A 17,437-nucleotide genomic window follows, 5' to 3' on the forward strand; every position below is an offset into this window, starting at 1 on the left:
AAAAAAAAAAAAAAAAAAAAAAAAAAAAAAAAAAAAAAAAAAAAATAGACTTTTTAGAGTCACCAAAAGGTTCTTTGATAACTAACATTTTTTTTGAAACACCCAGGTTGGAATTCCACAGGTGAGCACTCTTATTGTACTGTACTTTCTGATTGGTTTTAATGTTCTCATACAATCTTGTTTTTAGCACAGGTATCTTCCCGTATATGAGTTTTGTCTCTTTCCCTCTCCACTTATCTAATAAACAACAGCCACCATAAAACTTGACAGATGTCAGGTGGACTGCTGCTGAATGCCTGACTCATACAACTGGATGATCTTCCTTTTGGTTCTGATTCAGTTTCCCAGCGATCTGGAAATGATTTGCCTTTGTTCTTGTATATCTCCTGCCAAGGTGCACACAGTTTGCTTAGATATATGGTCCTTTTAAAATCATCTTTAAACTTTTATCCATGCCCTGCTCCTTATGGTAGAGTTAATCATTCCTTGGGAGCTGAATTTCAGAATGGTGGTGGATCCTATTGCTTTCTACCAGAAGTCTTAAGGGACTGTGTGAGTTCTTTTCCCATGAAGCAGTCTTTTAGAGGGAGATGTAATAACCCAAAAGGAAAATTCCTAACACAAATAAAAATGTACTTATACACCAACCCTGCTGGTACTGAATAGTAGGATGTGGGATAAATCTGTGAGAAATTTTCTCTGTATCTAGCCTGGAGGCAAACATAGATTTTACTTGCTGCATAGGACTATTTACTAGAATTAGATTCTCCTCTCTAACTACCCATCCTTAAGATGGATATTCTGAAAAAGGTAGCCATTAATCATTTCTTCACTATTTTGATCCTTTGCATAGCTGTTCCAGAGCTATGTTTGCATTTACATTTTGATTTACTATGTAAGGAGGCTGAGAGGTGGTGATGGACTGAGAGGCTTCAACACTCTGTGGGCATTCCATTGAGTCCCAAGGACCATTTCAATCCTGCCCTCATGTGCCTTAAGTGAGGGGCAGCTCCCATTATGGATGAATTGATGCTAATTAAAATGGATATATGCACTCTGTCCTACCGTCATAGTATCTGGTTTGATAAGAATGATGGGCAGAGAAAAACAAAAAAATTCTGGCGAAGTTAATGTGGTGACTAGCAAAAATAAATTTAGAAAAGGCCATTTGGATTTTATCAGAGTCAAGTCTATATATGAAAAGCTTATTGCTAAGTAAAACCTCAGATTTAATATGACCTTGTAGGAAGATGTGAATTTGGCCGTTGCATTCCCTAAAAAGGCCAGGCTCTGTGGCAGTTACACAAGGTATGGATTTGGAGAATGAGGTCATGGCAGCTCAGATGCCAACCGACAGCTTGGTGATCCCGAGCCACCTCTGTCTATGTCCTAGTAATTCTCCCTTATATAGCACACATGATTTTTTAAACACAAGCTAAATAAAGCATCAGAGGAAGAGTTCATGGTTGGAGAAATATTCAAAGACTGTTCTAAATGATAAACTCTAATCCTTACCAGTTTGTTTAGAGTTATTATCTCCATAGGTCTTCTGGCTGGCTGGACCCAGAGTGTGTCTAACTCATTTTATGACATTAAAATTCTACTCTATCCAAGTTACCAACCTATTACTTTATTAGACATTTTATCTAAAGCATATGCTGGTTTCCTTCTTGAGAAACTGAAAGCCTGAGTTTCTCCAGCCTATATTCTATATAAGAAACAGGTTATCGTTAGGTATTTAATTATTCTTTCATTTCATATTTGTATTCTTTATCATCTTGTGTAGAGCTCTGAGTATTAATGAATTGATGCTCCTCCTGTCTTAGGAAATATATTTATTCTTTTATATTTCCTGGATACGATTTTATTGTCATAAACTAGAAGTAGATTTAAAATGGTTACCCTTGCTGTCTTATTATTGCCAAAAAGGATTGTTAGTCTGTTACATTAAGACTCAAGTAATCATTTTTGGTAGACCTTCTCCATATTTAATCCACTTTGTCAATAATTTCATACTGCAAGTTAACTTGTTCAGTTACCTTAGTATTGGAATAGAATCAGTTTAATTTGGAATATATGTGTAGTTATATTTTCCAGGCTAAACTTGATACTGCCACATGCTAAAGCACTGCTGCCCAATAGAAATATAATGTGAGCCTTAAGTGCAAGCCACATATATTATTTAAAGTTTTCTAGTAGCCACAATAAAAAGTAAAAAAAAATTATTTAGTAAAATTTATTATTAAAATTAATTTAAATAATATATTCTATTTAGCCCAATATATCCAAAATATCATTTCATAATATAATCAATATAAAAATCAATAAGGAGATATTTTAATTAATTTTCCATACAAGTCTTGAAGAGGAGCTAAAGGAGAAGTGTCTCATTGGTTTCAATGAAAATAAAGGTTTTATTTTCACTGAGCTATGGGTTTGTCTTTATCTTGAGGACACTGTGAATCACATAATTGATCACTTTGCCCTCTTGTGTTGGTTAAGAGGGAGTTAGAAAGCTACAGTACAATTAGACGTTACTTAGCTATGCACATGACTTCCTTAAATAAAGATTACATTTCTCAGTTCCTTTACAACTAGGTGTTTTCACATGACTAAGTTATCGATCGATAAAATGTAAGTGAATGTTTCTGGCAGTAGCTTCCGTGAGGTCTTCTTAAAAGAAAGTAGAGAAGTCCCTTTGCCTTGTCATTTCTTCATTTTGCCTATAGTGAGGATGTAATAGCTAGAGAGCACTGGCTCCCACTGTGTGCTATAGGGGTAAGAGCTCCATCCTAGAAACAGTACAGTGGTGAGCTGGAAGAAGCTTTCTTTCTGAAGTCACCATACAAACCCTGGACTGCCTGCCTCTAGATTTCTTTTGCCTAAAATAAAATAATACTTCTATCTTGTTTATCTCTTTTTTTCCCCTTGGGGAGGTATTTCCAATCACTGAACTATAATCTTAGCTGACACATCAGGAATGTAAATTTTCCTTGAATGTGATTTTATAATAAATAGTATGGCTCAAAGTAAAGGCAGTGAAGAGGCAGAATAGCTACTTTTTAGCTGACTTTCCAGTAAAGCATATATCTGTATTCTGCAAACACAGGAAAAATACCATTTGGGTAGTGACAAAAGAACATAAAGACTTTGGAGTAGAAAGAATTTTCATACTCCTTCAAATTAATTCAGCTTTACAGTGTTTAAAGATGAATTTCTTTGAGATTTATCTTCTACTAATTTATCTTCTACTCACAAAAGATTTGTCTTTGAAATGTGACTTCACAATGAGAATTGAAATACAATGCCAACTATAGCTACAATCTATCATTATAATTTAGTGTCCACTATGGGAAAAGCATCATGCTATGCGTTGCACATATGCTATCTCATTTAACCCCTACAACTATATTACAAAATACTAATTATTTCCCTATTTTACAGGACAGGCTCAGATAATCCAAGCAACTTACTCAAGGTAACACAGTAACTTAGAAACAGTCCTGGGATTTGAGTTCATTTCTGTCTGAATTTTTCCAAGCTGAATCTCTGACAACTTTTATAACATTCTGATAGTCAAGAAAAAGGTCCTGGGATCCTTCCCCATATATGCTCATTGCCAGCTTTCTAGCGATTCAGTGGAACTGTTGACAACGGGTAGAATCTGTTAAATTTATAGACGGCTCTCTGAATGGTATATTGGATAAAAGATATAAACCAGAAATCACGATACCTGTTTTTCATACTAACTATGTGCCTAATGAGCTATATGACTGTCCATAAGTCACTCAGCCTTTCTGGAACTCAGTTTCCTCATCTATAAAAGGAATGGGCAGAACTAGGTGACATCTAAAATCTCATCTATTGTCAATATTCTATGATTATGACAAGTCTGTCAAAAAAAGAAATGAACATAAAGAAGACTGTTGGAAAAGAAAGTAGGCAATCGTATTTAAAGTGCCTTAACTTTCATTGCTTGATATGCAGAATTCAATTTAAAAAATGAATGAACCTTCAATATCTTTCTTGGTAAAAAAGAAAAAAAAAATGAATGAACCTAGCAGAGAAGTGTGGGAAGTTTGTTTTGATTGTTGAAACTACTTATTCTTGACTCCACTATTAACCTCACTGGCTTTGCTATGGTTCCTGAAATGTCTTTTGAGTAATATTTCTTAGGACATTCTTTGCTAGCATGGAATAAGCTCTTCTAGTTTTGTGGAACTGGATCTAATATTGTTACCCATAGCTTAGTAGACTACATTCTTAATTTTACTAGAACTTAAGTAGTTTTATCCACTTAGAGTAAAAATGCTTATTACTAAAAATGAATTGAAATGTGAATTTAGGTTACAAATAGTTTGCAGATGTGTAAATTGAGACCCATAGTGGTTCACATGCCCAAGATTATATGGAGAGTCAGAGCTATGCCAGGACATGGGTCATCTGCTGATTTGAGTGACCCAGAGATTTCATGAGGGTCCAGAGTGAGATAAAATTTTTAGCTACCTTGGGCCTGTGCAAGATTAGGGATATATATTGGGATATATATCCAATCTAGAAGAAAATGTGCCTTGCAGAGACAGACTAGAAGAAAATGATCTGTCTCAGGCTTGGGTCTATGAGGATGTTAAATATCAAGCCTCCTCTGAGACTTCATGGCCACTAGCCAGGTTTCATGTGGGTTTAGGGTTTGTATTTGTACTCTTTATTTGGCCCAAAAAATTGCAACCTGATATTTTAAAGTTTACGCTGATTTGTAGTGTAGGCAGGTTCGTGACAGAAACAGATGTAAATCCTCATCAGAAGAATACTTTCTTCATACAGGACTTAGAGAGATTTCCAACTTATTTGAGCTCACAATTTTAAAAAGCCAAAAACAAGAATGCAATTCATATCCAAGAGTTCAGAGAAGTAACAAATCATAGACCCAGATCCACAAAGATTTCATATGCTGTATTTATCAGATACTGTATATAAAATAATCATGTTTCATGTAACCAAAAATACAATTAAGAAGCAAAAAATTACCCAAAACAATGGGGCATATTTTTTAAAAAGTTAAGTAAATATTTTAGAAACAAAAAGTAATCATTGAAATAAAAAAATTAATAAAAGGGTTAGACATTACAATAAACATAGCTAAAGAGAGATTTAGTGAGCTAGAAGATAAATATGGAGAAATTGCTTATATGATAACAAAGGGAAACAAAGAGATGGTAAGTAAGAAAATGGAGTAAAATACATGGAGGCTAGAATGGGATGGACAGTCTAAGGAAACTTCCAAAAGGATACCAAAAGGGGGAAAATCAAGATTCAAAGAGATAAGGACTGACATTTTTCTATAATTTATGTGAGACATAGGTTCTTATATTCAAGAAGCTCAGCAAGTCCCAAGTAGTATAAAAATAATGAATCTGGCTGGATGCAGAGGCTCGTGCCTGTAATCCCAGCACTTCGGGAGGCTGTGGCAGGCAGATCACAAGGTCAGGAGTTCGAGACCAGTCGGGCCAACATAGTGAAACCCTGTGTCTACTAAAAATAAAAAAAATTAGCCAGGTGTGGTGGTGTGTGCCTGTAATCCCAGCTACTTGAGAGGCTGAGGCAGGAGAATCACATGAACCTGGGAGGCAAAGGTTGCAGTGAGCCAAGATTGAGCCATTGCACTCCAGCCTGGGCAACAGTATGAGACTCTGTCTCAAAAAAAAAAAAAAGGATCCATACTGATTTTTTTTTTTTTTTTTTTTTGAGACAGAGTCTTGCTCTGTCACCCAGGCTGGAGTGCAGTGGCGCCATCTCGGCTCACTGCAACCTCTGCCTCCCGGGTTCAAGCAATTCTCCTATCTCAGCTTCCCAAGTAACTGGGATTACAGGCATGTGCCACCACACTCAGCTAATTTTTGTATTTTCAGTAGAGACAGGGTTTCACCATGTTGGTCAGGCTGGTCTTGAACTCCTGACCTCGTGATCTGCCTGCCTTGGCCTCCCAAAGTGCTAGGGTTACAGGCATGAGCCACCGTGCCCGGCCCATAGTGATCTTTAAGAAAGGATATTGGGGTGTAAATTCTACCAGTGGCCTTAACTCTGAAGCATACACGATAAAGTAATTTGCCCTTCCTCTCAAAGTAAAGGAGTTCATTCAACTCTAATATGAAGAAACTATTACTTACCCTACTTACACCATGTGGGTGTTATGAGACTAATGAAATGTTTTTGCTAGGATACTGGAAATTTGGTAGCTGGGGTACAAGTCAAGTTCTTTATAGCAGACTCAACTACCCATTCAGAGTCTCTATGAGCCTGACCTTAGCAAGTTTCTAAGTGAAAATTTATTGTCCTCACTCTTTACTGAAGAACTAATTTATGTCCTTCCCATCCCTCTTCTCCTTCTCTCTAATGACTCAGGGAAATACATATGTAAATCAAATCTCTGGAACAGTCCTGTAGGTATTTTGTATCATCAAAGCTCAGTATGCAATCCAAACTCTAATAATGACCCTGGATCATGGCCATAATGATGAAATAAAAAACGCTGGTATGTATTTGGAGAAAAAAAGAAATAAAACAATCATATAAATGCAGGATATTTTTTATTACAGGAATAGTATCATTCAGCTTATTTGGGGTGAGTATATGGGGTACTCTTCTATATCTCCAAATATCTGATTTTGGAACACAGGATTGGGACAATTTATTCTGATCCTTCCCCATGGCCACTAATTTTTGCACAATTGAATTATGGCTTCCTTCAACCGCTCTCAGCCATCTCCACCATAGAGTCTTTCTCCTTTACCCTCCCCTGTCAGAGAATTTCCATGGCAGCAGGGCAAGCTGTAGTGGTAGACACTTTCTCCATAGGATCTCTCATATACATGGACAGACACACCCTGTAAATACTTCCTTTTGGGATCTACTGTCACTTCATATAGCTAAAAATGAATTGAGAAAAATGACAAATAGTCAATGAATCTGGAATTCAGAATAAGAGTTTAAGGAAGGGGAATAATGAAACACAAGATTTACCTGTTTTCTTTTGACATTTCCATTGGTCTGTCCAAATGGATTCTTACTATACTGTACTTTATGTAAATAAGCCTGCATTCAGGCTTACTTACATTTTCTTGCTTCACAATTGCCATCTTATTTAAATATATGTCTCTGGTTTGAAAAACAGTTTTAAAGCTTTAGTGTCCTGGAACAGTTAGTAGAGTTAGTTCAGATTTATAGAGAGGCAGCTGCAAACTTACCTCTTACTTCAAACTTGCCAAATTATCAAAAGTTTCACTATATGTTGCATTGTTGCCTGCTAATAATGGTATAACATGTGTGGTTTTATTGTCTCAGAACAAAAATGTAAAAGGTGTCTTTTGAAACATTTGATATTTGATGTGCTTTAAATTGCCTTGCAATCTTAAATCACTCTGTGTGTGTGTGTGTGTGTGTGTGTGTGTGTGTGTGTGTATAAAGTCTTATGGCCATTAAATGAACTTTTGTATAAAGATAAAGAATTTTTGGATCTGAGATTATTTTGTGGTTTAATTTCCATTTTCATTTGGGCAAAAAAAGGCCTGGGGTTACAAACCATCTCTGAGTCGAATGTATGGCTACGATACCACTCTAATAGTGTGATTTTTTTCCATTTCATATCTACCTCCCAAAGATATTTCTGTAGATTCAGTCTTACATACTTAATTTGACTTGGAATTGTCTTAAGGATGCTTGTGAATTGTATTTCTAGTGCCACCAATGAATTTCATTTACTTCAATAATCTAGAGTTAATGTTTTAATCTCACTGTAATGTTAATGAAATAGCTACCACGTTTTATGCAGATGCTTGTTTTATTCAACCAATCAAATCAGAGTTACCTTAATGTTTATCTTTTATTTTTTTTTTACTGAGTAGAAAAAGAATTATTTTAAAATAAATGCAAGCACAGGTCTTCATACTTTGAATATCAAGACGAAGATAATGAAACCTACATATGAATTAGGCATAAGCTTTTTGTCTTTTATCCACTAAAAAGCACTATAAACCCTCCTATCATATTTCTGTGACTATCTATATTTCAACTTTTTTCTTGCCCCATATAATCTGCAGAAATGAACTTTAAGTCCAGGGAATTTGTAGCATTATGATAGTATTAACATTGTTGCTAACTAATAGAAACTTTTGTTTTTCTGAGAACTCAGTTACTGTTTCTAAGAAACCCAGGTGTGTGTCAGGAGCTGCAGGGAAGAATGTATCTGCAATCCTAGGTTCCTAATATGGTGACATTAACTGTCTCTTTTTCTACTGAAGATGCTAAATTCTGAATACCTTATATTTGAGTGGACTTTTCCCTTCAGTGGCATGATGAATAGCTCCATAGTTATCCTCATGGTGTGTGCATTACATTTTGAACAAAGATTCTTTAACAAATGGCATGTATGAGTCTGCTGTAACTGTTATGTGTAAAGGAAAAAAACACTGTGTACACATGAATCATTTCACAAGACCTAATAAATTCCTGGAAATTGTAGGAAAGTGATGCATTATATGTGCTAGACATGTAGAGTCAGATGAAAAATATTGATTATTGGCACTTTCAGTAAACGGGAGAACTAATAATGTTTTTAAAGCATATGGTACTTGTATAATCAAGGAAAGTTTCCTTAGCAACAATAATTATATAAACCTCTTACAACCTCCTCTTCTAATTATCTGTTTTATTAGTAGATTCATATCATCATCCATTAGGGAACACTTCAAAACATAATGAGACACTGTTATAATGAAGATATATACACATACATGTGTTTATGTGTGTATGTATGTGTATCTCCATATATAAAGCGAAATCCTCAAATAACATAGTCTATATATCGAAATGTGGATGTCCTTATAATGAAAACAAAGCTATTTACAATTAATAAACTCAAGAGAGTTTATGAACTAAATCTATGAACCATTCATAATCAGTGTCAATTGTTCAATATACAGCATTAATAATCATAAATCTCAGTGTTGCAAAAGAACTCAAGGGCCATTTTGCTAATCTTCTACCATTTCACAAATGAGGTGGCTAAGACTAAAAGAAATTAAGTTACTCAAGGTCACTGTGTGTGAATACATGCACACCCACACATATACTGTTATCTTTCTGATGGACAAGGTAGATACATGTCATAGGATAGTGTAAAAAGAAATATCCTTATAACAAAGCCTTCTGACATGTTAAGGAACTAACCTTCCTTAGAAGGGGCACATCATGAAAATACCTTATATGATTTCTGCTGAATAGCAAATAGTATGTTCAAGGCCTAATGTTTCACATCTCTCCAGCTGATTAACCCACTTCTAAGATACAGGGTAATAAGAGGGGATGGTAGTAGAGAAAGGACAAGAGTTGACCTCCCTATTAAATGCTTATCACTTATAAATTTTGCTGTCAGTTATTTGCAAGCAATGACAGAAGGAGTGGTTCAGAGGAGGTTTCATCAAGAAGAGAGCAATACAAAGTTCTTTTTTTTTTTTTTTTTTTTTTTTTTTTTGAGACGGAGTCTGGCTCTGTCGCCCGGGCTGGAGTGCAGTGGCCGGATCTCAGCTCACTGCAAGCTCCGTCCCCCGGGTTTACGCCATTCTCCTGCCTCAGCCTCCCGAGTAGCTGGGACTACAGGCGCCCGCCGCCTCGCCCGGCTAGTTTTTTGTATTTTTTAGTAGAGACGGGGTTTCACCGTGTTCGCCAGGATGGTCTCGATCTCCTGACCTCGTGATCCGCCCGTCTCGGCCTCCCAAAGTGCTGGGATTACAGGCTTGAGCCACCGCGCCCGGCCAAAGTTCTAAACTGCTTTTATGCTCCCTTTCAAAGACTGTGTGACCAGGATAAGTCAGATTTTACAAAAGGAATATAGCAGACACGTTGTACAGTGCTGATCTCAGAGCCTAGGGCCAATACTCTTAGAATAGGCTAAATGTATTACTGAGATTTCATGATAAGGAGTTATGTTTTAACGGAGCATTTGACCTGTGGTATATCCAAATCTAAAGCACAGTATAACAAGCTTCTATTGTATTCCTCTTCAGGTATTTTTAAAGAATGAGTTAACCTTTGTGAAGTGCCATGAGATCATCAGGTTAAAGCAGCCTATATCAAATATCATTTTAGAGCTGCTAACAACACTCAATGTACCTAGAAATACAGACTGAAAATAATCAGTAAACCATTCACTATAGTCCCCCTGGTATCAGAGCAGCACAGTTAACATGCTAACAGCTAAGCTTCATGTGCTTAGTGGAAGAAAATGATCAATGGCAAAGAGCATATCCACCTTTGAAATGACATGATCCATTATAAGAATCAGATGTTAAATTGCTTCCTGTACTGAGCACACTCAATTAAAAGTCTGCACAGTGAGATCATCTCGATGGTGAAATATGCTCTGTGGGAACAACCTTTATGGAGCTTAAAAATCACAGAAGGACTATTCCTACCATGACACTGGAGATTTGGAAGGCATTTCCTTCCCTTATTTTTCAATCTGCTAGTTTTATTAGGAAGCCTTTTGTCTGAGAGGCTGCTGAGTTTTGGGTCATACCTATCCACCCTTTTGCTTCTGTGAACAAGAGATGATTCTAGTGATCTTTTTCCTTTGTGGTCCAGAATGGATGAATGTGGCTTTGGTCCAGACCTCTGTACAAAAATGTGTCACTTATGTACTTGGTATTTGATGTTCTTCATCTCGTTTTCAGCAAGCTAATCTATTCACCTGAGTTCTGTCTCCTTGTCTAACTTTTCCTCCTTCCTTTGGCAGGAGTAGGGCCTGAGGGCTGAAAAGAATGCTAGACATTACATAAAATCAGCAGACCTGGTTTCTTCTGGCAGGTTTGCAATTAGCCAGGTCTATGACCTTGGACCAATTATTTAACCTTTCTGGTTCTCAGTTTCTTCATGTTTAAAAAACTCATATATTTCTTGTTCATTTTTTTACCATCTGTCTCTCCCTGCCAGACTGCAAGCTCCATTAGTGCAGGAATCTTTGTTTTCTTCACTGATATATCCCAAAAGTGTAGCAGATGGCACAAAGAAGATATTCAATGAAAATTTGTTTAATAGATGAATATTTCACATCTCAGTTAGTAGTGTTACCATTCATCCAGTCTCCCAATATAGAAATCATGGAGTCAGTGAAAATTCCTGTCTCCCCTTATACCCACATAGTCACCAAGTACTATTTTCTTTCTTTCTTTTCTTTCTTTTTTTTTTTTTTTTTTTTGATGGAGTTTTGCTCTTGTTGCCCAGGCTGGAGTGCAGTGGTGTGATCTCAGCTCACTGAAACCTCCGCCTCCTGGGTTCAAGTGATTCTCCTGCCTCAGCCTCCCGAGTAGATGGGACTATGGGTGCACGCCACTATGTCTGGCTAATTTTTTTATTTTTAGTAGAGACGGGGTTTCACCATGTTGGCCAGGCTGGTCTCGATATCTTGACCTCATGATCTGCCCGCCTTGTCCTCCCAAAATGCTGGGATTACAGGTGTGAGCCACTGCACCCAGCCCCAAGTGCTATTTTCTAGCCCCTCTCATGTCTGTCCTTTCCTTTCCATCTACACTTAAATTCCCTTATATCAAGTTTGCATCATTTTTTGACTATATTCTGCAAACCACTTACAGAATGACTTTGCTAAAATGCAAGCATGATCATGACGCTACCTTCTTTAAACACCTTAAATGGCTTTCCTATTGTCCTCAGGGTCAAGTCCAAGCTCCTAGGCATGGCATACAGAGACCTCCATGATCTGTGGTCTTTTGTGATCACTTCCTCAACCATCAGTTAATGTTAAAGACTCTTTGCACATTGTATCTCTCTCTCTATCTTTTAGCAATTAGTTTAAGGTATTTTCATCTTTATTCACACTTGTCTCCCCAACTATAGATGTTTCATCCTTCTTTGTATACTATTGCCTCACATGCTGTCGGAGACATAATAGGGGCTCAGGCTCAAGAAATGTTAGGCAAATAAACAAGTAAATGAGGAGGTTTGACTAGTGCAGTAGTCTCACACTGTGAGGCAAACTGCTTAACTTCTCTGTGCCTCAGTGCATTAAAATCCATAGGGATGCTGAGGTGGATGGAAGAGGAACACTTAATGAACATTGAATCAGATATCTACACTTTTTTCCAGATCTAATATTCTATAGGGCTATCATTTTTTTTTCTCATTTCATTTGCTTTGGTGGCTAAGGATTGTTTGGGGTGAGAAAGGAGTGGGGTAGGGTTTAGGATACTTCATCTGGAAGAGAGAGAAGGAGGGGGCAACATACAGGCATGTTCATAATTACCCTTTTCCTCCCCCTCTGTGATTTTCTTCTTGGTCAACAGGACTAGTGCATGTCTTTGTGTGTTAGGGAGTAGGAATGGGCAAGGAAAGAGAAACTCTCAGTACATTGAATTTAATGTTAACTCAATGGAAGTACAAACATTTGAATTTATGCAACTGGAGAGTAGTACATTACCAGGAATTTTATCTAATTCTGAGGCATCAGGAAGGGCACATAAAGGATGTGAGTGATCTGAAGGAGCAATTATATGATTCAGAATCACTGTTTGATCAATATGTATTTATTAAATCATATATAAACAGGCAAGCTTTTGACTCACTGTAAAGCAACCTACCATAGTAAAGACATTAAATGTTGGTGTTCTCTAGGGTTCTGATTTTCTTCATTCTCATTTTCTACACTCTCCCTGGACAGTAGCTTGCCTTCCTGTGGTCCCAACTATGTTCCAAATATTTGTCTCTAGCTCAGGATTCTTCTCTAAGTTTCATTCTTGACTATCAACCCCTCGCTGGCCATATGCAAGTGGGATCTTCTGCAGATGCCTATGACACAGTATGTCCACAACTGAGCTCACCATAGCTGGCCCCTCTGCCCCAAACCCACTTTTCTGCCTATGTCTTTTCTCTCTCAGTTGGTGGCACTTACTTTTACCTAGTCATCCAAAGCAGTTACCCTGTCTCTTTTCTCTACATCTACCGTGGTCATTCCTCTCTAGTCTGTTTCCACCTCACCATTCTCACAACTACAGCTTCAATTCAGGCCCTTCTCACCATCATGCTCCTTGACTACTCCAATAATCACATTGCACATGTCTCTTAGTTCCTTATATCATTCAGCTACAATTGGTCTTCTCAGTGGTCTATCTCAAAGGCAGTTTGTTTTAAATCACTTAATGCTTTCCTATTGTGTCAAGAAGAAATGCAAATTCCTCAGCATAGTGTGTAAATAAAACTCCCTTAGTTCTAGCCCCTGCTCATCTCACCAGTTTTATCACCTTCTGCACTCCTAGGCTATAGCTATACCCAATGGCTTGCAAGTCCCCAAATGTGTCATTTAGATTCATAGCTCTATTTCTTTGTTTAAGCTGCTCCTTCTGCCTGAAATGTTCTTTCCTCTCTTGTCCATGTGATAAACATGCAATCATCATTCTGGTGTTAATTCAAATGTTAAGACTTCTACAAACCTTACCTGACTGTAAGGCTTCTTCTCACAAAAATAGTCTACTGCTCCCTCCTTTGTGCTCTGTGACACATGGCCCTGGACATGGTCCAACAATGATACATTTGTATACGTGGTGAGTTAGATAATAAATTTCTGGAGGACAGTGCAGTATAGTGGTGAAATATATGAACTGTGAAGCCAGAAGGTATATGGTTGTCTTTGGGCAAGTTATTTCACCTCTCAGTGCCTTGCTTTCCTTATCTGTAAAGTAGGCATAATTATCATACTTATAGAGTTGTTATCAGTGAGTTAATATATGTACAATGCTTACAATAGTGACTAATACATAATAATTATTATGTTTGCTATAATAATAATAACATTAATATTATCATTTTAAACTTAAAGTTCTAAGCCATGATACGGCATCTGAAACATGGAAGGATGGAAAGTATTCAATAACATTTAGTAAGTAAATTAATAATCAAGTTAGGTCCCTACTGTACAGTCTCATAATACCCAGAAACTTTCCCTTTGTAACCTTTTTCTAACTTGTTAAATGTCTCTCTGACTAAACTGTAGGATCCATTTGTGCAAGGACCCCATCCACCTTGTTCACTACTATAAACCTAGCATCAAGCACCATGCCAAGAACTTAGCAGGCACATGTATATTTGTTAGACATAAAGGTTATATGTGTATATAAGGATATAGATATATATAGTTTTTAAGATTTTCATTTAGTTATTAGATTGCTTTTAGCATTTTGATCATTTTCTGAAATTGTAAAATGCATTCCTCTTTCCTGTATTACACCTATGTGAGGCAACAAAATTTCAGTGAAGTATTGTTAGAACTGCGGTGAATTATTATTCTAAAATTAAACCTCTTAACAGAGAAATCCTCCTCTTTCCTTACAATGTAGGATCACAGACTTTTCAGCTCATGAGTTAATTCAGTGGTACAAAAAGTCCCACAGTGCTTCAATCCTTCCTGCTTACCATGTCATTTTACATCTTTAACAAAATTCATAGGCAGAGGCTTTCTAAGAGTTACCACTTATTAATTCTACTTATTTAATGAGTACATGGTTTGAAGATAAGAAAAGTGGTATAAAGAATGACTCGTTATTTTTAGTGCTTATAATTCAGGTGAAAAGACAAGCCATGTGCACACACATCTACATCACAATGCTTTCTGTGCTCTTTAGCAATGTGCATGATAAGATTTCAGGGGATCCTGGTTGGTGCTGTGGCTCATGCCCGTAATCCTGGCACTTTGGGAGGCCAAGGCAGGCGGATCACGAGGTCAGGAGATCGAGACCATCCTGGCTAACACGGTGAAACCCTGTCTCTACTAAAAATACAAACAAATTAGCTGGGCATGGTGTCACGTGCCTGTAGTCCCAGCTACTTGGGAGGCTGAGGCAGGAGAATCACTTGAACCTGGGAGGCGGAGGTTGCAGTGAGCTGAGATCGCATCACTGCACTCCAGCCTGGGTGACAGAGCAAGACTCCATCTCAAACAAAAAATAAATAAATAAATAAATAAATAAATAAATAAATTCAGGGGATCCCTGTTGACGTGATCAGCAAACATTTTATGGAATGGCCAAAATCATAGGTAGTCTTGGTGGACGGGTTGGATTTCACTAGGTGGAACTACAATAGCATCTCATGAGGAGGAAAAGGCATGGAGAGAAGTAAAAAATATGGTTCACTAAGGGTAAGGAGAGCACATAGATTACTTTGGCAAAGGAAGGATTTATGCAGGAAGCAAAAATAGAAGATACGCTGGAGAAAGATTTTTGGAATAGTTTGTGGTAGGCTTTTGATCATAGACTAGTTTATCTACAGATAATGGGAAACCATAGAAGATGCTAGAGTAGGGAATGAAAAAAGGAAAGCAATATTGTAGGAATAGCAATTGAGTGGCAATATAGCAATATGTAAAATGGGATAGAGTTCCTGGGCTAAGCTGTGTTTTTAAGTGATGGGACACCCAGTAGAAATGTTTCGCAGATCGTTGGAAATGCCAGATTATTTGAGTTTGGGAGAGATATAATTTGAAATAATCTGCACAGAACTGACAGTAGGAGACTTGGGAATGTATTAAATAACTGTAGGAGAATACAAAATGAAGACAGAAATTCAAGCACAGACCTACAATGAAAAACAAGATGAATAAAACAGGTAACAGCATGTTATAAATAAAATTGCGGTAAAATACTAACCTAGGACATACCTGGAAGCCCCTTATGACTCACAAAGATGTATGGATCACATTTTAAGAAGCACTACCTTAAGGAAGGAATAGTTAGAATTTAAGAGTAGAGGAAGGAGAACGAAATTAACTCCACTACACCTGTTGAACAGTCAGATCCTGTCCACTTGGGATCACAGCTGCATACTCCAGTGTCCAGAAGAAAAGTTCCGTGTCCTGAGCACTGCTCTTGACATATAGGAAGTGGTGTTTCACAGTTAACTCCTCCCCAGCCAGTAGAACAGTGACATTCTCCTTTTACACAGATGCCATGGTTGGAACACATTGGGTCTAAGCAGTCCTCTGAAGGCACAAAAAAGTAGGGGGGAGGGGTGATTAATAATGAACAGGTATGGCCAATGTACCTTAGTATGATAAAATGGAGATTACATTGATTTCCTAGTTTTATATCATCAATGCTGCTTTAATTAGGCAATAAGATGACTCATGCAAACACTCTGTCCAAACCATATTATTAACACTTCAAAATATGGTGGGGTATCATAATGGTTGTAACCTAAATTTAGAAGGAGAAGGAAACAACACATGTGCTGTGTGAGACTGTGAACAGTGTGCAGTACCCCCACACAAATAAGTGAGTGGAGTACTGTTGACCTTCATCAGGAATTGCTCAACTTCACAAAACAGCCCAAGAGTTTTTGGTAAGTCATTCCTTATCCTTTCTGAAACTGGAAGCATAGCTCCCAGAGAAGACTTTTATTTGATAAGTCTAGAGGAGTTTATATAAATTTTTGAAATTTGGATTATTCAAGGTATTGGGTGAGGTGAATGCTGTTGCATGAAATAATAAAATTTCCATCAATTTATTATAATCTCTCATTTATTCCTTAGAAGTACTGAAAATGCAATATTTTAAACTTAATTTAAAAATTCATTTCTTCATGGCTTATCCTTCTATGAGAACACAGTGACATAGTTTTCAATGTCTTAGAATATCACAGACCCAATTCCATTTGTCTCCGATTCTGTGAGTCTGGAAATTTTTGTATACATTCTAACAAATGTATGTATTGTTTTAGAGGTAGATCTTATGCTTGCCTTGGGGAAAAATTGTTTTGTGCTTTTAACTAGTAACCAATCCATGGGAAATAGAAAGGTTGATTTCCAAATTTCTAGTCTTTCCATACAAATAAAATGAGACTAAAATAACTAATCGTAATGAGGATGTATGATTTGAATTACTTTTCTAGCAATGAAAATAGACCATGACAACCTGCCTGCATTTCCAAGACTGCCTAGTTTTAGGGTGTGGCTTGCGTCCGTGGAACAGAGTAGGTCTAACTAAGCACTATTATAATTGGTGTTATTGCCACTATAATTAGCCCAAGATCTTGGAGTCATTAGCACAATACTTTATTATCTGAGCTAATAAGCAAATAAATACCAGAAGGTACATCTAATTTGATTCATGATTTGAAGAGAGAGGGAAAGTCCAAAGTATAGAATCTTTTTTCAGAAGGAGGCCATTTTGTTATATTAAAGAATAATAATTTTAATAAAGTAATATTTAACTTAATATAGCCTATTTTATTAAGAAGCCTGCTTCAATGTATTCATGGAAGTCATATTTAAATCATTCATGTCATATTGTCATATTTAATTTAGAAGCACAAAATCATATGGCTAAAGGGGCCAGGCAGGAGGCATACAGGAAGGAAATGGGCCGTATGGAAGCAAAAA

The 17,437-nt window shown here is 37.0% G+C and overlaps 1 protein-coding gene across 3 annotated transcripts in view; it reads right to left on the minus strand.

The window, feature by feature from the left end:
• The window catches only part of TENM1 (teneurin transmembrane protein 1), a 605,674-nt gene that overhangs the window by 250,554 nt on the left and 337,683 nt on the right, over nt 1-17,437 (minus strand). For all 3 annotated transcript variants that reach the window (XM_025372420.1, XM_025372421.1, XM_025372419.1), the window contains exon 11: nt 15,839-16,039. In XM_025372420.1, the coding sequence (XP_025228205.1) occupies nt 15,839-16,039 (201 nt within the window). The remainder of the gene's footprint in view (nt 1-15,838; nt 16,040-17,437) is intronic.

The sequence above is a fragment of the Theropithecus gelada genome, chromosome X, assembly GCF_003255815.1.
Source record: "Theropithecus gelada isolate Dixy chromosome X, Tgel_1.0, whole genome shotgun sequence".
Taxonomy (NCBI): Eukaryota; Metazoa; Chordata; class Mammalia; order Primates; family Cercopithecidae; genus Theropithecus; species Theropithecus gelada.